Raw genomic sequence first — 24,241 nt, 5'->3', positions numbered from 1 at the left:
TTAACCCTTTAACCCGACCTAAACCGTGCCGTGCCGTGCCGAGGTGACTCGAGGCGAGCAGGGACCATAGGTGGAAAAGTGGAAAAAACAACCTGGCAGTTATTTTACAATTTACTGCATGTCAAAAGAACATATTAACAGTTCAAAGTCGAGAAAAACAACTTTTATTTTAGATAAAACAATGTACTTGTACACGACGAAGAGATTTTGCATTTGAATTTTGAAATTTGAGCAGCATAAAACCTTTTTCTAAAGAAGTATTTGATAACATTCTATGCTGTCAGTGAAATCTTCCATAATAACCACCATCGTTGGCTTTAAAATGCTATTTCTTAGCTTTCATAGAAACTGTTGGAATTTCTCCGGTAGGGTAAAATAAAAGGAGCATTTTCTTTCTTTAATTTTATCATCTCGAGGTAGAAAGAGTAAACCGGAGCCTGCAGTGGTTTCACCAGCAGGTAGTGCTATCTGACAAAGCCAGCGAGTGTTTGTCAGTTCAGTCCCAGGGAGCAGAGCTGCTTCATTTCTGTCCCTGTAGCACTCTCAGCTCACAGCTTGTGAAAAAACACTAAATATAATGTGATTTTAAACTCAATTATCTAAATCACACACCACCACGCCAGTGTCTCATTCCAAAGTATTGCATTATTGATTTTTGCAGAAAAAAAAAACCCTATCGGACACGCTCCACAGACCTTCTGGGTAACGTGTGTAGAAAGTACTGGATTATGCCGAAATGGCTGATGCTGCAGAAGTTGCGTAGACCACACGACTCGTTTCTGTTCGCTGAATGTCAAACACCTCTCGTGCTTTCATGTGGGTGCTCATTCATTTAAGCGCTTGTCCTTCACCACTTCTAAAGTAACCTCCTTCACAGACGGTAATGACGTGAAGTTCACGTTGCCATGAAACCACCGTCGTAACCTCAGTGATGTCCATTTGTGCAGGTTTGGGGGTTCCTGTGGTTTTTACTTGCGATTAAAGGTCGGTCCTCGGTTTCCCCCACAGAGAGAGAGTGAAGTCTCTCAGTCTTTGCTTCATGAAATACAGATGTCTCATGTGTGATTAGTGGGGGAAAAAGAAAAACACCCATAGACCCCTCAGCTCCAATAGTGGCTCTGTTTTGAGAAGGAAATTCACCCTGCCACTTCCTTTTCCATTTCAGGCATCTCGGATTCTGTCCATCCGTTTCCAAAGTGTCTATCGATCACTCGTTACCGCGCTATTTTCTTGTCACATGTAATTTAATCCGGTTTACCCGTGGAGTTGACAGGAGTTGTTTCTTTGGAACCACGTCAGGAAAAAAATAAATAGAGCGTCCGGCGTTTTTGCGACTGCCGAACGAGCCAACAATGAGACGATTGTTCGAGAAGTGATTTAATTCAGTTGTCGGCTTATGGAAACGAAAATCCAGAGACAAGGGAACAGCTGAGGTTTTTAAAGGGCCACTTCACCCTAACAGGAAGTTGGGATTGAAGAGAAAATAAAAGCCCTGCTCTTAACTGTGTTTCTGCCAAGTTTTATGAGTAAATGATCTGGGAAAAAAAACCAAATAAATAACAAAAATGGATCAAATTTTAGAATAGAGTGATTTTAGTTTTATTCTTCATTTAAACAAGTAGGAAAAAAATGGGTGGAACTGCCCTTTAAGTGTGCAAAAAGTAGGTTTTGTGCATTTCCCTGCAGATGTTTATTTATAGGATCTTTGTTAAAGCGAAACTCTTGCTTCTGGTCGCTGACACACACGGCGTCATTGGGTTTTTGGCAGCTCAGTGCTGTACGAGCCCAAATCTGACCCAGTTCCCACAGACCGTGTTACTGCCCCTTTGTCTTCACTGAGTGGTGGGCTGGTAGAAAGCCTATGAGCAAATGAATGTGATCTTAAGTCCTTCCGTGTGATGTGGCTCCACGCCAGATACTGTAAAAAGGAAGGAAGGAGCGGCGACGCCGACGCTGATTTTTGGAGTTGTATTTCTTTTTATTTCAAACTGCTTTGTTGAAAAAAGGTACAAAATACAAAATACCTTCACCACTTTTCTTTTCTTATGTGTGTGTGTGTGTGTGTACATTTTTTAGCTGTTACAAACAACATTGCCATACCACATTTCACCTGCAGTAAGTAATATATGTTAGAAAATGGAGAGGAAAAAAGTAGCAAAAAGCAAAACACAAACAAAGCTGTCATCACAACAATATATGCTCTCTTTTTTTAGGGCAACTGAAACAGAATTTGGGCCGACTGTGATTCTATTTTACTCACGTGGAAGAATAACTGCTATAACTAATAGTAGTAGACATGTGTAAGTGGTTACCGGGGGGTGAATTTTTATCTATTTACATCTAATAAAAGGGGAAAAATATCAATTTTGGAAACGTTCTCAGCAGTCAGATGTGATTTCATCAATGCAAAAACTGCACTTTTAATAGTGTGAGGCAAACGTAAAAACTCCTAACAAAAACAGTTTTGTTAAAAACATTCATAAGGACACATTAGTAAAAAAACAAATATGGATTTCAAACTGGAACCGATGGAACGGTCACAGTCCAATAGATTTGAGATTTATTTTCTTTATTTAAAAGAAAACTAAAGTCAATTTTGATCACATGAACCAAAAAACTTCTCATCTATTTTGTTAGCGTCCATGACGAGATACTGAATGATATAAAATAGCACCTGATCTTTTTATTCATCAGTCGTTTTCAGCCTCAAAGTTGAGAAGAGGAATATGGATTGAAGGGCTACAATTTTTGTTATTATTATGATCGGAAAACAGCTATCACAGCATCAGAAGAGATTCAGGCTAATTTCAAAATCCAAAGCTTATCTGCTTTTTTGTTGATTCTTATTTTTGTTGTGGTTCTTGCTGCTCTTTGGTGGTTATGGCCTGTCTAATCCTATCCACCTATTCTCACTGCTGGGACTTGAAGCAGTAGACCCCGTAAGACTTCTGGGTCTTATCCGGGTAGCCGACCGTGCGCACCGCGGCTTCCGTGGGGCTGCAGTTCTTGCGGGGCCTGGAGATCGGGTAGCGGACGCTGCCGTCGGCCAACCAGCCGGCGTCGCAGCGGTCGTAGCCCTCGAGCTTCCAGGCGGCGAAGATGTGGCTCACCATGGCGATCTCGGCGCCGTCGTCCAAGCAGGCCTGCACGGCCTCGTCGAAGGTCAGGTGCTCGGGTTGGGTCAACCAGTAGAAACTCCCTGGTGGCGGAAAACACAGGAGAACATCAGCTTTCTAAATGGTGCCGTGGATAACGTTTGGTTTTAGTTTGTTTATTCCTGAACATGATGCGTCCTTCATCTGAAGACTATGTCAAGCAATACTATCAGACACGCGTTTGTGTGCGAGTAGAGTGGAGAACATTTTATCACAGTCTGTCAAACTGCGGCATGACGAGATTAGGATTAGAATTCACCTCTGACAAGTTTTGTCGGCGTGTCTTTGGATTTACTAGCGCAATGTTGTTGTTCCGTCCCTCGCGGGATTTGAACACCGCTATACTTAGTTTAATCAGCGTTGTGGATTCGTTGGACACATTTTCACCACAGCGCACAACATGACATAAAAAGCCTCACCCTTGGGTGCAGCGGTGTAGCAGTACACGTCGTAGGTTTTATTTTTGTCCATCTGGCCATAATTTCTGAGGCCCGGCCCGTTGTTGGAGCCGCCGCAAGGTGCTCGGGGGTTCGTGATGGGATACTGCACCGAGCCGTCGTTCAGCCAGCCAGCGTTGCACCAATCCAGACCCGCCTCCCAGGCCTCGTACAGCTGCTCGGGGGAGGCGACCACGGCGCCCTGGGCCAGGCAGGCCAGCACGGCAGTGTCGTAGTCCAGGTTGTAGCGGCCCACTTCTGAGTGGTACGGAAAGACGACACCTGAGGGACACAGAGGGCACGGGATTAATGTGATGATGAGAAATCTGCTCTGTAAATGACTTCCTTTTGAGTCTGCTGCAGTTTCTCCGGGAATGCTGACTCAGCGCGTTTTTTTTTGTTAAGTATTATGTTACGGAATGTAGGTCCAGAATAAATGAGGCCAGGCTTTGCTTAATCATTCATTTTGTGCTCGACTAAACCTCTGTGCAGAAGGATGAAGATCATCTGAGGGGAAACTGGGTGTTAAATTCTGCTGCACAGAAATGAAGTCGTATAGAAGGTTATTTTATAATCGGATTATAATCGGATTATAATAGAAAATAATAGACATGAAAACGAGCATATTTACCAGCAGTGAAATCGCCGAGCACCTCTAGCGTGACCTCCTGAACGGTGTCCGTCATCCCGTTGGTGATCTCACACAGGTATTTGCCCGTGTCGGCCATGGAGACGTCGAGTATCGTCAGGGAGGCGTCCTCGTGGTCGCCCTTCTCCTCCAGGAAGACGCGGTTCTCGAAGTTTCCGTACGTCTTCTTGTGCACGCCCATCGAGAGGATCACGTCCTCGTTCAGCGCCTCGTCGTCGGCCACCTTCGTCCACTTGACGCGGACGCCGGCGTCGGACAGCGAGTGGTCTTTGGACATGAGCATGCAGGGCATGGTGACGTTGGCGCCCAGGTCGGCGACCACCTTCACTGGAGAAAGAGGAGATCATGGTGCCATGTTTGAAAAAAGAAGTCCTGGACTGGATTTAGAACGTCAGTAAACATTTCCAGGACATGTTCATGGTTTGAATCGCTAGTTTCGTGTCTTTTCCAATCGAGCGTGACGTCAGTTCTGTAAATTTTGGTCCCACTTAGAGGAAAACAGATGATAAAGCAAGTCAGGGTGTACCGTTTGTAAAATGTTGCTTCTGAGGATTGAACTCCCCCCAAAAAAAGCATTTTTTTTTGGCCCCAATTATTCCGCAGCATGTTTTGGCAAGCATGGATACATATACTGTATTTACATGCATACACATATGCTCGCCATCAAACGTGTTCTCCCTCACAGAGTGATTTAAGAGTCTGGAGCGGCCCAGTCTTGGCCCCCAGCCAGGTGTTAGCCCACAGAGTCTGTACAAGCAGACAGCTTCAGTCTCCTTCCTGCTCTTGTCAGTCCTGGTTTCGTGTAATCCCTCCACATTAACCCTTCCCATGCTCATTTCTCGCCGATTTGTGAAAAATGAACCCCTTCGCTCTGTCCTCCCTGTTTGAAACCAGAGGTCAGAGGTGAAACTATCCTTTTGTGACTCACCGCTGGTTCTCCACGTCCGCGTTTTGGGACCTCACAGGGTTTGCTTAGTTAAGATGCCCCCGGACCAGCAAGGAGGTGACCTTTACCGGGCTTTAACGAGGAACAGATGCTCAGATATACAGGATCCCTGACCGCCGTCCCCCGCGGGGGCCAACCTTAAACAATTAACCTCTGCGATACAGGAGTCAACACGCTCCATTATTGTATGTGGTAATTACTTAACAGTGTCAATTAAATTACACCTAAATCTGTAAAAAAAAACTGTAGTCTGCAGACCAAGTGAGTGGGATTGGACAAATCCAGATCTTACAAATCTAATTGTTCCCGTGTCCACGGTTCTCTGAAAACCGGTTTGCGGATTTCCTTACCGCTCACTCAGTCTCTAAGATCTGTGTCTAAACCAATCAGTCTCTGCTTTCCGATGGAGGGTGCCAAGCGGTTGCGCCGAGGCTCCTCGCGGCGAGCGGCTACATCCGAGCCGTGGGTGGAAGAATAGAATAGTGTCAGTGGCTCTGCGGCATGGGGAAATGTTTCCCACATGGATAATACAGGAATTAATAAGAGCTAGAGTGGCTCACTGCCATCTGTGCTAATCCAGGCCTTTTAAAATGAGAGGGACTGGAACAACTAATCGAGTCAACGCTTAGATCGTTGGTATTGAGCTCTCCTGCAGAACCAGTTCATCTGCAGCGGCCTGTCTTTCATGATTATTACATAGTCGGTGTTTAGCCTGACTAACTCTGACTGAAATTGTACGAAATCTAATTTCCCAGAGTTGAATTTAACACGGTTTGAGAGTCAAATGACTGAGTTTTTGCTCTGTCAGCTCAAACAATCGCATATTTTAAAAAAGGGAAATGCACGGTAGGAAGACTTTAGGGCTCGTAGACTTGGACAAGGATCGGAAGAGTCCGATTAAACGCTGCGGTGACTTAACCGTGCGTGGAAACGTTCCCAGTGGCCACACCCAGTCGCCTCGCTCTCTCTACTCGACCGGTCAGCGAGTAGAGAGTCATCTTGGCAAAGACTCGTCCGCGAGCGAGGAATGACTCACAGGCTCGTTGCCGTGCCTCATAAAAACGCTCTGCATGGGTAACATTTCGCAGCAGGCGGGATTGAAACCTGAAGAATCCACAATGACTAAACCCGCTGGCAAAGGTGCAGGCGACGGTGACATCAACACCCGCTCAGGATTCAGGATTCTGGAGACTGTTTCTGTCCAAACACTGTTGGTTTTTACTTGTACTTGGATGGAGGGGGATTTTAAAGCAGATTAACCAGATTAACCCTTAAAACTAATGTTACTAGTAGCAGACAGAACGTTAAAAAACGTAATTCCACTCCTACTTCCTGCTCCTGCGTTTACCAGCAGTTACAGGTCTCACCGGAGACCATGTGTGAGGGCACGCAGCCTGGTGTGTTTACTTAGTCGTCTTTCTTCTTCTTCTTTGTCACGCCTCACACTGCGTCCTATTTATATAAGAGAGGTCAGAGGGTGGGGCCAAGTTGTCATGTTTAACAAATGAAAGTAATGGGTTTCATTAAAAGTGCTGCTGCAAAAAAAGAAAAGAAAGAAAAGACAACAGCTGTGGCCAAGCCCCGATATTAGCAAACGATTGAAACCATCTGCTTGCTTTGCGACACTGACGCGTGTCCTAATCTACTCACTGACCTATATTTTGCATTTTAAAACATAGTAATATAGTAATATAATCGTGGCTATGTTCTTCAAAAAGCAGTGGCTTCATTCGCACATCGATCGGCATGTGCACGGCGTGCCACGCCCTCTTGAAAATATTCTCCTCTGCTGCTGCTGCTGCTGCTTTCTGCTGCTGAGTGACTTCTCAGTGTGGAAAAACAATTAACAAGCACAGCTGGGACAAACGCAGCCGGCCAACTGCTGCACGGTATTTCCATTTCGACTCCTTTTCCGGTGTTCTCTCACGGTGATTCGGGGCCTACGCGGGTACACATCTGCAGCGGGCCAACTGCCAGCGGAGTCGTCATGTCACATTGTACGGCAGGCGTAAATGTGAACATCTCCATGTCTCATCCTCAAGACTAAACACAGCTCCTCATCCGATCTCTAGCCAAACCTCCGTTTTTTGGTTTTTTTCCCACCCAGCCCTAGCAACGGGGGCCAAGTCTCAGTAACCAGCAACCACAGTAGGCTTTAGACTTAACAGGCTATTACCTCCTCTGGAAGAGGGGTGGTGGGGGGCTCTATATGTTTGGCTGTGGGTCATTAACCTATTACTGTGCTCGTGTTACGATGGCCGGTCTCCAGAAGCTCAGAGAGCCAGCGTGAGTCAGTAAAGACTCAAGGACGGGGCAACACCCAGTGAACAGACAGACAGACAGACAGACAGACAGAGAAAACTGGTAAATCAGTCAAATGTACGCTGTGAGGTCATTTTCGGTATAAACACACACCTGTGACATCACTGGTAAATGGGAATAATTTCACTCTTCTCCCAGAGTGAAACATTTCTCCCCACGGACGAGCAAAATTTCCTCCTAATCTGACATCTACCGAGTCAGCTACTGAAAGCACATTAAATACCGCTCAGTATATAATATGAAGGCGTCTAGTTCGGGGGTGGGGGGTGGGGTTTGCAGTGGAAAATCTCAGAGCGTCAACCTATAGACGCGCGTGAATTTGAACATCTTTTTTTTTTTTTATTCAGCGCAATCAAACCCCGTCAAAACTAAACTAAAACTATCAAAATAACAACTGTCCGTCGTCACATGATGTCGTTAAACTCGCGTTTGAACCTCGTGATGCAGTGCAGCTGCCTTCTGGCATGATTTATGTCTTAGGCTAAGTGCTCGTCCTGCAAAACAAAGCAGACTAGAATTCACTTTAAGAAACGGGGACGAGCACCTACAGCCTACTTCCAGTCCAGGACCCCCCTGAGGCACCTGTGACCTATTTTAACAGTATAATCAGCAGTATGAATGAATGAATGAATGAATGAATGAATGAATGGTGTGGTCCTCCTCATTCACTATAGTGTCGGCAGAGAGCCTCAGTGAATGACACAGTGATTTATTCAGCAGCCGCTCTGTGCTGCGGTGGTCTGTCTGCAGCAAGTCAATGAGTAAGTCACACTGGGGCTGTGTGTGTGTGTGTGTGTGTGTGTGTGTGTGTGTGTGTGCGTGTGTGTGCGTGTGTTACCCTAGAAACCAGTCAGTGAGTTACCTACGGCTCACAATGAGCCTGTTGTCACACAAAGCCACTTCTGTGTGGCACCACTTTACACGGCTCATCCTCACACTCTTCTGCATGCATATGCAAAAAAAAACAAAAAAACAAAACAAAAAAAAAAAACATGAATACACTGACAACCTTACCTGTGAAAAGGGTGAAGGGAGGGGGAGTCACAAAACTGTATGCACCGCCAGCCAGGGCCACGGAGATGATTGTGATGCACAGCAGACCGGTCATTTTCTCGATTTTTTTCGCACCCACTTCAGTTAAAAAATAAGACTTTAAAAGTTACAAATACTGCAGCAACTTTCTCAAGTGGAGAATAATAAAAGAGCTAAATGAATTCTGACGCCTCGATCGGTGCCACCCTCTCTGTCTGTCTTCGTGCAGCAGCCGCCGCCTGGGGTGCAACTGGAAAGTTTGGGCTCCTCAGACGTCCAGACAAGAGCCTTTTATTGAAGCCTTGCTTGGTGGAGACCACTCCCCCCTCTCCCCCCTCTCCCTTAAGCCCATGACCATGCTCCCATCTCCTCTATCCTGACTCCCGTTTTGCCCCCATTATTTGTGAAAGACTCCCCCCATTTCATTCACGTAAACGGAGGGGAGGTGATATTTATCCTGAGACATATGATGGACTCAGCGTGTAGAGAGAGAGTCCTATACAGTAGAAATACTCGTTCCTTCTGGTTCTATGCTGCACTCACTTATTCCTGCTTTCATGATGTCTTTATCATGTTGAATGAATGTTGTTTGCACGGTGAACTCTGAACTCTGTAGGAGCCACAATTCCACTCACAAACGCACGTGTGTGGACATAAGCGGCGTGTGCTTATAATACAGCACGTTCCCGGCTCTGTGGAGTTGTACGCACGTTTAATTCAGGGCCGTTAAATGTAAATGGGTCATAAAAACCACGTACGCAGCTGCTCTGCTCTGCAAGTCATACTCATTTTCCCGCTTCTTTGTTTATTCATCACGCTCTCGCGCCGTAGTTCTCGCTCTGTTGTTAGAGCTACAGTACGTACGCTCAGTGCTTTGTTTGGTTCTCCGTTCTCAAATGCGCGTGTTGTAAACATCTGCAACGGGGCGTAAAGGGTAAGGGATCATATCAACGATGGACCCCACCTTGCGCCGTTTTTCCACAGTTACTGTGAATTGAATTGTCGCTCACTCTTTTCAGAGCACAGTACAGCAGAGTGTAGCTCCTGCCAGGGGAAGACAGAGATTTGTGAGCAGACGTTGGGAGTAGAGGGCTCCTGTGTGGTCCCCCCCACCCCCCACCCCACCCCACACACACACACACACACCAAACGTTTCCTCAGCCGCCTGGCCTGTCGTTGAGAAATTGCGAGCCTTGGAGTGGAGAAGTAGGCTGCTGCACCGCCACTCCATCACTGGAGTTATTACAGCTGAGAAAACCTAGACTGTCTTCTTCTCTCTCTCTCTTCGTCCCCTCTGCCCTGTTTGTCAATACCTCAGTTTTGTTCCCCCCCCCCACACACAGAGTTGACAGAGGAGAGCATGGTGGGCCTGCCGTTGTATACTCTAAAGTCTCGGCTTGCTCTGGGCACATCCTCTGCCGCGGCTCCTCCAATCCTCTGAAGATCTGGGGAGCTGTTACGTAAGACCAAGCCACGGGCCCCCGCGACCAGGGTGAAATCACAAACATACAATGGCCCCAGTGCGATGGCACAGGGAGGCCTGACACATCCTGAGAGTTCAGAACTTAGCCGAGTCTTAAACGAGTGCAGATTTCTGCCCACGGTCGCTTCCGAGAGTGAAATAATCTGGCAGATGTGTCTTTGGGTTAAATGGGCTCACGATCCACCGGCAGAAACTATGGGTACTAACATGATTACATAATTATTTGTAATAAGAAAGCAATATTAGGGTGGGGTCATCTTCTTTTGATGATTATAATATGTTAATTATCATCTTTTAAGGGTATTACTCAATAATAGCCTACAGTAATTCTCATTAACATGCGATTGCCTTGATATGCATCTGGAAATAACATGGTATTATTAACTACAGTTGTTATGTCCAAGCTGGAAATTGCATTAGGAATATGATTCTATAGCTAGATAGATAGATAGATAGATAGATAGGTAGGTAGGTAGGTAGGTAGGTAGGTAGGTAGGTAGATAGATAGATAGATAGATAGATAGATAGATAGATAGATAGATAGATAGATAGGTAGGTAGATATAGGAGGTAGGATAGGATAGATAGATAGATAGATAGATAGAGAGATAGATAGATAGATAGATGATAGAAGTTAGGATAGATAGATAGATAGATGGATGGATAGATAGACAGATAGATAGATAGATAGATAGGTAGGTAGGTAGATAGATAGATAGATAGATAGATAGATAGATAGACAGATAGATAGATAGATAGATAGATAGATAGATAGAGACTCTTGGCTTTGACACATTCTCTGTGAGTCATGTCATGCGACTTTATTTGTTGTTTGAAAGACGTTTGTTTCCCATTACTTGTTCGGACAGGGATCTGGCCGTTAAGCACTGACTTTGTAACCCCAGTACGAGATCAAAAACAGATCTAAATTGCTAGATTTTGGCATCACCAGCACTGTTTGTCCCAGTAGACCACAGGCACCACACCTCATTTTATTCCACACAGCCGTGAGATATATAATCAGTGCAATACCATATCAATGTAATCAGTGCAACATGTTCAGTTTATAATTGAATAATAAAGGATAATCTTATTTATATATCTGCATGACAATGATATTGTTTAAATCGTAGCTCTTCTATACACTTCTTTGTGTTGTCCTTGTGTCATAATAGGTCACTTCCTGTGTGCAGGGTGGGGACGTGACTGGGCGACACAAGAGCTCAACGCGGAGAAATACAGCGCGAGTTGCATGGAGCTGATAGGCTTAATCAGCATTGTGTAAACTCAGCTGACAATGTAACGGACATTTGTTTACATGACACAGTGCGGTTTCACGTTTCCCCTGCACATCTGTTGTAAGGGAAGCAACATCTCCAGATTCTTATTGGCAACGGCGTTAACACCACTTTCTGTCATTCGAGTTGTCCAGTTGTTTTCATGCATAGTCACATTAGCAAGCATCTGTGTCCCAGTGTTGTTGTGCACGTCTCCTAGTTCTGTCCAAGCCCATACATCTGCGTACGTGCATAGTCTGGAGTACAGAATGTACCGGCTCTGTTTTGGATGTACTGTATATTTAATGTCTCGGGGTTGAGAGCTTTTGGAGTCCTGCCCCTCCGCAGACTCAGATTCAAGTTTCTGCAGCCTGAGAGTGAAGCCTCGGGGCCGTGAGCACGCAGACAGCTGGCTTTCTGTAGGTTGATGTCCCAGCTCAAGGTCGGTTGGTAGAATTCCTGTTGATTTTGGGTACAGGGTGGGGGAGATGGACTGACTCTCCAGATGTCCTGCAGAGGTTTGACAGGAAAGAGTCAAAGCTAAACAAGCACGGGTTACCCCCAGTGTTTCTCGTTCACACTGAGCAACACGTGCTCCTCATTAACCGCACCAGAACATCACGTGCAAGACGATGATGTGGGCATAATGCAACTGTTGGCTCCCGGTAATGATGAGGTGATGACACACGTAACTGAGAAGGATCAGGGTGTGATGAATAAGCAGATCTGCTCAACGTGAACATGCGTTAGCGGAGCAGCTGTGACGCCACTAGGGCGGAGTGTCATCATCGACTCATTATGTTATTATCAGCCCGGGGAGAAATTAAACCATTAAACATATCTGTGTATTTTGTAATGAATACTCTCTGTTATTAGATACGGATCTTGCAGGGCTCCACTCCACCCATAAGGACCTCGGCTCAATTTCTTTGGTCGACCTTCGTGCAATGACCGAACGGTGGCCGCGGGGGGAAAGCAGAGCTGTGTTTGGATGTTGAGACGTTTCATCCATCTGATGACAGTGAAAGACAAAACCACAGCACAGCAGCGAGGAAAATGCCACCAGGAGGTTGAAATGATTTTTTTTTTCACCAAGTGCCAAGTGAGTCGAACATAAAAAAGAAAAACAAGAAATGTTATATAACTTTATCTAAGTCATGATTGATGTACCTTTTTTTTTTTTTTTACCCATTTCTGAGTGTCATGCGTCTATAAATCCTGTTAAACATCGTCACAGCACACAGAAGACCAGGAAGACCACGTATCATAATAACACACAAATGTTGGTACTGGAGTTTACACATGTCCACACAGGCACATAGTGGGATTTAAATGCCTTGTTTCTACACTTTTACAAATGATTCATGAAGTAAAAATCTGATCTATAAAAGGAAATATCATTGTGAGCCCCTCCTGCAGCAGTTATACTTGTGTGCGAACCTCTTTTTGGTCTCATCTCATTCTTCTAAGCAGGAAAATTCAAAAAGAAAGTATATTATGGCTTAATTCTGGATAGCAATCAATATCAGGAGTATCATGAAAACTAATTTTGCAGCATATGATGACACTGGGCACCCTCATCCTTTTAAGCCAATTCTGCCTCGATTTGTAATAAATCTAAAACATCCCATGAAGCCTTAATCAAGAATGAATGTACTTTAAGGTGCTAAATCAAACTTTAATCTCCATGTACTAAATATTTAACATTCTTATTTCTTGTAAATTAATGTCACCAGTGATAGAGGCAAAAATCATGTAATAAGAATAGAAACTTTTAATGACATTTAATGACACTAACATATGGTATAAATAAGATAACAGAAATGTTACACACATTAACAGTCCAAATAAAACAGTATAAGGTGAATGTATGTCCAGTTCTTTATTATCAAGAGTTACTGCGTAAAATGCTGTGTTACAAGGACACAAGCGTTTGTGTCTCTTTCTTTTCTCTTGTCTTGGGGCGTTGTGGGTGTGTGTGTGTGTAACTCCATGTTACCAACAGCTGCACACATGTGTGGGAGTGTCGCTACAGTAACGCAACATAAACAAATCACACCGGTTACGTCAGCTCGCAATATAAATCATGTCGTTATGGCTCCACCACTCACCGGGTGCCTGGATATTGGGGATTATACAACAGCAGCCTTGACGAAGTCTCCCAGCTGGAGAGAAATAACTAACTATGGAGTCATATTTCATCAGTAAAATCACTTTCTGTTTTCTTTCTGTTAAGATTACAGATGAATTGTAAAAGTAAAACCTTCCTTTAACATATCCTGACTACACCCTGCCCGTGACTCAGAGCGGCATCATGCATTAGACGTACATCTGAGTCATGTCGTCTGTGATAGTAGTGATGTATATCTGGAAAGGTATAAAAAGGATATAGTTAACGCCGTGTTTCTGGACACCTAATGGAGTCTCGGTAGCCATAACAAAGTGAGCAACACATGGAGACGGAGCAAAACTGTACCTTTATGCAGAGATATTATATTGGGAGTGAGCAATAGACTCTTTTCCTGCGTCCCTGAATATGATATCATCTTTACTCCTACTGGATAAACATGCTTTTTTTTCTTAGTGTGGTAGAGATGATGGATAAAGTGGTACAACAAGTCGCCTTTCAACAATTTGATTCCCGGCCAAATTATGCCTGGGCAAGACAATTTGTGTGAATGGGCAAGAAAAACATGTGATTAAAAAACACTGTATAAATGTGTGAGTGAATGCACAGTATAACTATAGACCATTTATATGAATATATTCTATTAGAAATATATTATATAAAAAACAAACAAACAAACAAAGCTAGGCTATTATAACACATTCAAATTATAGTTTTAGTGTGAATTAATTGTTACTAAATCAAGTGCCTTACTTTTTTGAAACAAAAGAGAAACTGATCAGTGGTAAAAAAAAAAAAGGTGTTTATAAGCCACTGCTTCTCTTAACTCTTTAACACTAAAGCCTTAAACATGTCTGTCTGGACTTTAATATGCTTATTTTAACCATACAAAATCGCCAGAAAGTGTTTTTTTAATCAGAATAGCAGAATAAAACACCATGAACACCAGCGTTTGAACGTTACATGAATCTCCGCGAGTGGTTGGACGATTTAGAACCAATAGAATGACGATGTTCTGCCCAGAATGAGATTGACAGCACTGTCAGCCAATCAGAATCAGCAGAACGCCGGCGGACAGGTACTGCTTCCCCCAAGGTCCTAATGTGCGTTGTAGACGCCCGGAAGGATTTGAATGTAACACAGAAAGTTCGTCTGACTACACACAGCGTTGTTTCCGCTGTAATATCAACTTTTCACGGAGAAACGTCAAAGGTAAGAGACATTTTGCAGTAATTGTTCAGCAAAGCGATTCCTGTTGTCTTTATCTTTGGCTATTACCTCTGTGGTGCTTTGACGTAGATATCCTCAGAAACCGCGGAATCTCTGCTTTCATTCAAGGTCTGTGTTGTGTGTTCTGGATAATGTGTCCTAGCATTAGATCCAGAGAAGTTGCCTTGTGGAGTTTGATATGTAGTCATTCATTTAGTTGTTATTTGAGCCGTGTTTGTCACATTTTAATGTGTCACTGTTTAAATTTAACATCACCATATTCTTTCACGTTTAGTGGAGTGTTCTACTATTATTCACTAAGTGCTTAGCTGTGTCTCCCAGTTGGGGGAAGTTGGGGTTTAAAGGACTAGGCTACATTGCTCCTGATGCCTGTGCCGGCAGTGTGTGTGCATGGCTGTGACAGATGTGTGATACAAAATGCATTGCACGTAAATAAAAGTGTTAGTGAATAAGTGTTAGGCAGCTTTGAGTGGTCACAAAGCCTATGTGCTACATAAATACAGACCATTATAGCAAAGAAAATGGCTTCCTACTGTATACTGTAAGCTATTTTATCATTACAGTACGTTAAATATCATTTCCTGCTCAACATCTGTACTTGAAACAAGGGCATTAGACTGGTGTGGAAGCTTTGTGAGTGGCGGAGAGGTACAGTTGTTACATGTACACATGTGTATGTATATATATATATATATACAGTGTGTAGATTAAAAACAAACTTTTACATCATGTTCTATAAAATACTAATTTCAAGTTTCTGAATGCAGTTTCCTCTTATCCCTGTGAAATTGTAATCATCCAACATGTTACATTTGAAGATATCAAAATAGTTATTGTTTGTTGACAAACTTCAAGGAGGAACAAAAGAGAGAGATATTGAGTGCTGGTAGGGATATCGTTTGGTTAGATCTATGTAAACTTGCTTTTAAGTAAAAAGTTCCTGATAGATATATGGTGCCGTAAAATGACATTTAATCCATGCAGTGTACTGACCAATTCGTATTCGTAAGACGAACAGAAACTTAGATTTCTAAAGCATAGCCTCTAGATTTCACTTTTAACCAGCAGCATTATTATTATGCTCTTTTTGTGAAAGTGAGTCGACCAGCACAGCAGGGAGTTATCTGTTTCCAATTAAAAAAAAGTGGGCTCTTACCATTTATTGCAGAATGGAAAACAGATGTTGTCCAAACTCGGGCTGCACGATCCACAAAATAAGATCATTGAAAAAAAAAAAATTGAAATAATGGTGATCGGCAAGCTGGTAGATGTTTATGGTAAATGTGGCAAAAAGTGCAGAAATCACACACTTTGTACAAGATGAGAAACTGCTTCAAGATGAAGTGTATGACTTGTTTCAAGGCCTGTGTTTAACAGAGAACACAAATTAGTCACAGAGCAGAGTTTCCTCGTTTGTAATCAAAAGACATAAAACCCATTTAGCAAGCCAAACACAGTGGAAAGACTGATGAGGCCCCAGTGTTCTGATGAAAACTGCCTCTGCAGATGTTTAGAGAAGTCTCTCACTTAAGCAAACACAAATCACATTAAACAAAAATAAATGCCAACATACAAAAGCCACCAGGCAGCATAGCACCAGGAATAATCAATACAAACCACATCTGTTAATAAAACTGGACAAACTATTATTACTTAAGGATACTAGAGGATCATGTTAACAATGTTCCACACCTTAAGACAATGCATGCTTAGGCTGGAAAATGAAGTTTATGAAACAGCAACGCTCTGTTCTGGGTGTATACTCATGAGTTACTGCACAGGCTGTCATCACTCTAGCAGTGGAGTCGATATAAAGTTGAATTGGGAGTTTCTCCTGACATTTACACCGTTAATACTGTACATTGATGTACGTCACACTAGTTGTTCTCATATACTTTCCATATGCTTTTGCTTTATTGTGCACATTGTGGCCAAAAAGGTGTCATGAACTTCATTTCTCTTTGTTACAAAGAATGTTGCTGTGAAATCGGAAAATGTCAGCGATTTATGTCGAAGTAGCCGGAAGCGAAGAATTCTTCCTCCTAAAAATGTCAAAAAAAGAAGTGGTCAAATAAGTGCTGTTGTATTTACATTTCATCACAATCAGCTCTATGTCTAGTTCGTTCAGTATCAGCCGTTTATCGCAGATTGTCTGACGCATATTCAGCTTCAATTGATCTCTATGGGACCAACACAGGATAGGTTTTTTTCCCCACTGTGGTGAGTGAGACACTAATTGGATCAATGCAGCAAAATCATCACTTCCAGGGTATTTTTTATGATACAAACAGCGGTGTCTTTTCATTAAGGGCCGGTGGGGCCGTGCCCCACCAGAGGGTGCTGTTGTGCAGGGGAGGATAGTAAAAGCTTTTATGTTTTCCTGTGTCAAAAATGTCGTGGAGCACAAGTTAATAATAAATTCAACACTGACATTTGATGAGCGCAATTTCCACTTGTAATTGATAATGTAGTTTACATATTGTTTGAATTATAGTGGAATTTCTGTAATGCGATAGTGTGTGGTGGCTTTGTATATGGGATGTGCGCCTTTCATGCCATGGCTCATGCATTGTTGTTATAGTTGTCACATTGTTTTTTCGATCTTGAGTATTTGATATTGTGAGATTTTGAACACTGCCATTTGGTGGTGCTATTGATATGATATTATACGTCATCAGATTGGCATTGTTTGTGTGATGGCATTATTCAGCTGTAATTTTGTGTCAAATGTGTTGTGGTCCCCTCTCTCACTTGCTACTGTGTTTTTGTGTTGTGGGGGTATGAGAGTAATATGTGCTATTTCTGGATTGCATTATAAGATTTTCCTGCATGGCCCCACCAGAATTTCCAGACTAAAATCGCCACTGGATACAAATAAGAATTTATGTGGGTCTGAAATTAGCTTCCACTGAATTTCGATGACCTATGCTAATTTACAAGATACCTTCTCTCAAAGATGAACATTTTATAATCATTTGCCATCGGATATTTAATATAATTTGTCATTTTATTCTCCTAATTTTGTGTAATCTTACAAGTCAAAGCCTCAGTGAAAACCGTCACACATCTGCAACAACACATTAATGGTGATAAATGTTTGCAGTTCGCTCTCTTGTGTTTCGAGGGGGACGGGGGGGTTCCGACCACCCTCCCCCACACTCACCCCCTCACCCCCTTACCCCCTCACCCCGTCTGCCACACACAATCTCTTCTCACAGAGGATTCTTTGTGTAACAGGAAGCAGCGTGAAAAGAGGAAAGAAACAGCAGAGGAATGAGTTTGTTCCATTTTTCCTCTCTCGCTCTCTCTCGTCAATCCTCCCGAAACAGAAAATAATCCTTGGATGGAGAGCGACGTTGTGTAACAGGAAGCAGCGTGAAAAGAGGAAAGAAACAGCAGAGGAATGAGTTTGTTCCATTTTTCCTCTCTCACTCTCTCTCGTCAATCCTCCCGAAACAGAAAATAATCCTTGGATGGAGAGCGACGTTTGTAAACCGTCTATTAATCCCTCAACATTACAGTCCATGTCTTGTCTCTCTTGTTCTTCCTCCACCTCTTAGTCAGATTTTGATTTACCTTCTCATGCAACACAACCCCTGGGTTCTTTTTCAGAAGGAAAGAAAACATGGCATTTTGAAGACTTATTAGCAATTATCCAGATTTACAGCAGTCACTCTTTTCACTCGTTGTTATTGACTCTCTTCCCTCTTCTTGTTTTTTACTCCACAATATCTGTGTCTCAGTGCTGGTTTTATAGAAAAGCTGGGTCTTTTCCCAGCTGCTTGGGAGGCTCACGGCCTGCAGTGATGTACTGCGAGCAGAGAGTGAGTGGCTATGATCGCACTCCAAGGTTAAGTGTGATGGTTTAAGGCCAATGAGTCATACACTCTGAAGTACATTACACATCGTGACAGACTATAAAGTGTTTATAAACGCTTGTGAAGTATTAACATTTAACAGAGAAAAGTCATTTGACTTTTACAAGGATTCCTTTTTTTTTCATTTGACCACACCTAAACCACAAAATGACTCAGCAGGACCAGGGAATTATTATGTAATGATTGTTTTATTTTATTTTGTGGATATCATGCTACGTGTCCACAGCTTAATTATTAACAGTCACAGTACCACTCTATGGCTCCATCCACACTGTTGAAAGATAAATTCTGCTCCAGATACGACCACCGACCTTCTTACCCCTGCGTTACATCTGTTTAGAGCCTGACAAATTGAGAAGTTTAAACACACCGTTGACTCTGTTATTGTTTGAAAGATGACCTTTGCTAATCATGTCACAGCTAATCGCATCCACTTCCTGATTGGTTGTCATTGACCTCTCAGCTGTGAATAAGAAGAACTATGATAAAACTTTATGTTTTATGGAATTAGATTTGTGTCAACAACACTTACAACACAGCAAATAAAATATTGTTTTAATCATTCAAAATAACGTATTTTATTATTTGAAAATGCAGTTTTTTTTCCGCTCCCTCACTTGTTGTTCGCACTCCCTCACTTGATTTTTGCGCTCCCTCACTTATTCTTTGCGCTCCCTTGCTTGATGTTTGCGCTCCCTCGTTTGTTCTTTGCGCTCACTCACTTATTCTTTGTGCTCCCTCACTTGATGTTTGCGCTCCCTCACTTGTTGTTTGCGCTCCCTCTTCTATATACAGTGCCCTGAGATAAAGTATGTTATGATTTGGCGCCATACAAATAAAATTGAATTGAATTGTTCTCTGTGCTTCCTGATTTGTTCTTTGCGGCGTGGTTTTTTGTTTATGGGTGGGCCTTAGGAAGCTGCCTGTCTATTGGCTACTGAATTTTGGAGCGACAGCTCAATGGACCGTACATCGTCACGGGCTTGGAGTCGCTGTCTGTCTGGAACTCGTTCCCCATCGACATCAGAAATTTTTTTTTTGCTATCTATCGTTTATAATCTGACAAACGTTAGCTATTTAGAAGTATTTTGTCGGATGTTGTTGGGGAAATCTTTTGCTTCTTAAAAAGTGTTGTTTGCTTTGTGAGAAGTCTAATTCCATACAGTTTCACCTCATTGTTGGTCTCGTACAGAAATCCTCTTACTGTTAACCATTGTTGTTTTTTTGTCAGTAGTACTTACTTAAAGTAAGCAAACAGCGTCAGTGAAAATCAGCTTGCCCAGTAGAAACGCAAACGCATGAATGTAGCCTGCGCAGTGCCCATTTCTCCCTTCTTTCAATTTGAAATGACTACAGTTGTTGCTGTTGATGCTCGTCTCTGTGTGAAACACATTAAACTGGCATTGTTGAAGTGTGTAATCGAATATAAAGCACAGCAGCTCTGATCCGGGATTTGTTCTGTGATCCGATCCTGTGTGGCTTTTTCAGATTTCAGCCATCACCGTCCAACACCAACATGTTCTGGGCAAAGTAACTGCTCTCTCTTTTATATAGCTGGACTGTAGAATACTCTCTTCATGCCCATTTCCTTTCTTTACCCTCACAGTTTCCCTTACACTCATAACCTAGCACTGAGACCAGACCAAGTGATGCCATGCTACCACAATCTATTCCACTAAGCCTGACACTGATCTTCCTAAGTAATTTAATATCAGCAAGCCTCAGAATTCATCTATAGGACTCGCAAGATGGATAAAATTTGATGTACTGTACATCTGGTCATCTTGAATACGATTGTTTTTCGTTCACTCTTCACTCTTCCACCCACTCTTCTTGTCCTTGAAACCATTTTACAGTTTTTCTTTTCCTCTAATGTATCCCTGTTCTGGATCAGCCCGGCTGACCGCGCCGTCATTGAATCCATTTCTACAGTGATGCCTTTGGCTGCTTTGTTGTTCAGGAACATATATGCTGCATCGTGAGAATGACTTCCACATGTCGTACATAGGAGAACAATGAAGAACAATGGAGGGGGGAAATCATTTTGAAGAAAAGTAGTTCCCAAATCTTACTTTTTAATGCTATGGATTTATGACACTGTAACTGCAGAGGATGAACTGTCTCCAACTTAACGATTTCACTGGCAGCGCTTAACAGTTTTTTTCTGTCCTTGGATATGCACGCACTGAGACAGCTGCTTCTGTTGTCTGAGTGCACTGTAGTCACACCTCATGCGATATGTGGCAATTATTTACGCGGTAAATATCATAAAGATACTATACTATCTCGCCTCGCCTCATAGTATAGTATGCATAGTATTGCTCACTTGGAACCTCGCCAGAGCAGGTACTATGCTAGTGGAAACACAACTTAATTGTGCTGTGCCGAGGCTAGTCAAGCCGGTGGAAACACGATATTTGTTTCATTCAATCTGTAACGTTCACAAACTAAATATATCATTATCATTTCAGTGGCTTTAACTATGATACTTTGTGACACACTGCTGTATTTTCGTGTTTTATTATTATTTTATTCAATTAAATGCAATATTTACACATACAGCTAAACCAAATATAATATACACATAGCTACAGTAAAATACTGACTTTTACAGGAAAAATGCTGCTAAGGCACTTGGATTTACAACAAACAACTACCAATTTACAGTGATAAAGAAGCCTGCTAAGAAAGTAAAATATCCAGGACACAGTGATTTACAGGGAATAATAGAGACACAGCAATTTGCTGTGAAAGTAATGCCACTAGTAGCCAGTATCTTACTGTCAAATATGTTACAGTGTGTAGTGTAATTTACAGGCACAATCACATCATAAATAAAAGGAATTCACTTGGAACCCCAGTGTGCCTGTTTTTCTTGCAGCAGTGATTCAGCAACACCTTTTTCTTCTTACCCATTATTTTAATGCATGGAGGAAAAAAAGAACAAACAAAAAAGCTGGCAGGCGCTCAGGTGTAAACCTCTATATGTATGTATGTGCCGCTGGATGGAATATTTATTTATGCCAGGGCTATACTTCAAAGAATCTCAGGGGAATCGTAATTTTTTTTTTAACATATAACGACATGTGGAGTTTGCCTTGGTGCACGCACATTTCATATGATGAGAAAAAACAGCTTTCATGTTCTGTATGAAGGCGATCCAGATGCTGGAACCAAAACAGTTTATACCGAACTGTCAACAGAGGCTGGTAAAGGATAAAGTTACTAGACCTCAAAGAGTTCTTGACAAAAAAAGTTTAGCCTCTATTTTACTGTGGCTAATGATGACCCTTTTAAATGAATCGCCTTGACATCTCCACGATAAAGAGTCGATACTTGACGGGACGTAAATCCTCCGAACTGGACCGTGTTCATGTCATTTCCCCTTTGGGCAATAAAGTGCGTTGGCTACTGAACTTTAAGCTGTTTCTAATCTATTCTTTTGCCTTTCCCATGAGCAAGCAGTGCTGTGAAAACACTTGAGTCACTAGTCATGAAAGCCTGTGCATGCTCAAAGTCGATTACAGATGTTTTTTTAAGGAAGACGTCAACTCTTGACAGAAACATGGAGACAGGCAAAGACAATGAGGACTGGTGATGTCATGTGCCTTTATTTATTATACCCCATACCCACAGGTCCAAAAAATCCTTTTAAATGCTTGTTTTGTTTTCACTCATTTACTCCCGGTGTGCCCTAGTAGTCCAGTTGTATTTACACGAGAATGACTTAATTGAAAAGTTAATTGGAAGTGACTAAAATCTTGAAATAAGACCACAACCCTGAACACATAGACTTTACAAGCGGACAATCCATCACAAGGTCAAGGTCAAGGTATCAATATCATTGGTTTGTAGTTAGAGACCTGTTTTGGATAAATGCATGCAAAGTAGTTGATGACTTCTATATCCTACATTTTGACTCTGGTATAGTCTGGTATAGTTTGGCCCAAGACATGTTCATGTTTTTGTTTGTTAGTATACCGCCATTAACATTAATCTGACCATCTGACCCCATGGTTCTCAAACGTTGCTATGTGCAGTTCTCCCTGTGTGTCCAAAGGTTTTCTCTGGCTTCCTCCCAGAGTCCACAAACATGCAATATGGGGATTGGGTAAAGTGGACACTCTAAATTGACCATAGGTGTGAATGTGACCCTCCGGTAGAGGATCAAGCGGTAGATAATAGATGGATGGATGGATGGATGGATGACTTGACTGAGGAATTTTGACTGGAGTGTATAAGGAAATAATAATAATAAAAAAAAAGTAACATTGAACAATACTAATAATTAAAGTCACCTTATCTTAATCTAATTTCACCATATCAGTATGTGAAGTGTGTGTGAGGAAGAGGTGGAAATGTACCTTTAAACTACTGGAATCTCAGTGCATCAATCAAAACAACGTGCACCTGTGAGTCACTGTTTTCACTGCATTTACTGTTTGTAGAAATTATGTTTTCCTCTAATTTTCATCACCACTCAAGTCGTAATTCTTTCCGACTTTTTTCCACATTCAAGTGTAATGCAGGATTGATTTGACATAATGAATGTTAAGCAGAATGATGTTTGACTGCATGACACAACCAAAGCAGTTAACATGTCACAAACAGTAAGAAGTGTGAAATTAGTAAACAGTGAAAAGTCATTTCTGTCTTAAGGGAAATATATGCTAAGTGGCTCTGGTTATTGCACGGTCAGATTTAATTATTTTGAAGCCTTGAGGCAGTTTAAGTTCAACCCTTACACTTTTCAAAAGTGTACAGTCATATATCTGGTTTGTATTTGCAAATTTATGCCAGAAAAAAAAAACATCACATCACCACCAAGAGCTCACATTAACAATTCCTCTCCAAACGCAGTGAACTCTGGAAAACAGCCAGTCGCAATGTTGGCTGCTTTCCGGTGTTGGATTATTTCACTATGCTATACTTCACATACAGTATTCCCCTTTGAATGTAAAGAAACAGTGACTCAGCTGTGGTTAAATCAAAGTAAAACCCTACACTTTGACCACATGGGACATTTTGATTGATTTCCCACAGAGAGGGGGAGCCTTGCTCAGCAAGAGGCAGGAGCTGGATCATGGTATCCGATCTGTAGCATAAGGCTGACTCAGCAGTGACTCAGGTCACGGCTGTTTAAGTCTTTTCTGATTCATTTTCTCTGAATTAACTCAGAGAGACTTGCTTTCATTACATAGATTACATAACTTAGAAGTCCCGCCGTTTAGTTCACCGCCTGGGCTGTGATGACTGGACTTGTATAAGTAACATATGAGGATACATATATATATATATATATATATATATATAGAACCCTCTTTGTGTTAGCTACTGGAAAAGTAAGACCATATTACACTTACCGGCCACTTTATTAGGTACACATGTTCAACTTCTCCTCAGGCGTCAATTTAATTCACTACCATCTTAAGTCATTAAGGACAAACATGTCCACTTCCAAAAAACTGTTATAAAACATTTCTGATTAATGTTTTTTTTCTGCATACATCTCTTAAACAACTTCAGCCCTGCTCTGAACTACCAAACATTCAGTCATTTTGAGGATTTGAACCCTTGAAAGGCTGATGACTCAAAGTGGCATCCTTCTGGTCCCTGTTGATTGATGTCACTGTTGAACCTCCATTATTTTGAGTTTCTTTTTGCATTTTAAGGGTTAAAATCCAGAGACCGAGGGTTCACACAAA

At 42.2% G+C, this 24,241-nt stretch overlaps 1 protein-coding gene and 1 long non-coding RNA gene across 3 annotated transcripts in view; one reads left to right on the top strand and one right to left on the bottom strand.

Annotated features, from left to right (window-relative positions):
- Positions 1 to 2,048: 2,048 nt before the first annotated feature.
- On the bottom strand, positions 2,049 to 8,816 carry LOC122770082 (hyaluronan and proteoglycan link protein 1-like). The gene is made up of 4 exons (XM_044027050.1): positions 8,524 to 8,816; positions 4,224 to 4,568; positions 3,575 to 3,874; positions 2,049 to 3,199 (listed from the first exon to the last, which is right to left on the bottom strand). The coding sequence occupies exons 1-4, from the start codon at positions 8,615 to 8,617 to the stop codon at positions 2,910 to 2,912; spliced, it is 1,029 nt and encodes a 342-aa protein (XP_043882985.1). The 5' UTR covers positions 8,618 to 8,816; the 3' UTR covers positions 2,049 to 2,909.
- Positions 8,817 to 14,561: 5,745 nt separating this feature from the next.
- LOC122769991 overlaps positions 14,562 to 24,241 on the top strand; it is a 42,318-nt gene continuing 32,638 nt past the window's right edge. For both annotated transcript variants that reach the window (XR_006360486.1, XR_006360485.1), the window contains exon 1: positions 14,562 to 14,640. This is a non-coding gene — a long non-coding RNA (uncharacterized LOC122769991). The remainder of the gene's footprint in view (positions 14,641 to 24,241) is intronic.

This window comes from Solea senegalensis, linkage group LG5, assembly GCF_019176455.1.
Source record: "Solea senegalensis isolate Sse05_10M linkage group LG5, IFAPA_SoseM_1, whole genome shotgun sequence".
Classification (NCBI taxonomy): domain Eukaryota; kingdom Metazoa; phylum Chordata; class Actinopteri; order Pleuronectiformes; family Soleidae; genus Solea; species Solea senegalensis.
The sequence above is the reverse complement of the archived record's forward strand: the minus strand, read 5'-3'. Positions and strand labels throughout refer to the sequence as shown.

What these genes read in the sequence shown, in the direction of transcription:
- LOC122770082 (XM_044027050.1), bottom strand. Translation starts at nt 8,617, where the DNA reads ATGACCGGTCTGCTGTGCATCACAATCATCTCCGTGGCCCTGGCTGGC. An exon ending in TCCCTTCACCCTTTTCACAG is followed by an intron (nt 4,569 to 8,523) that starts GTAAGGTTGTCA and finishes CTCTTTCTCCAG; the next exon opens with TGAAGGTGGTCGCCGACCTG. An exon ending in CTACACCGCTGCACCCAAGG is followed by an intron (nt 3,200 to 3,574) that starts GTGAGGCTTTTT and finishes TTCCGCCACCAG; the next exon opens with GGAGTTTCTACTGGTTGACC.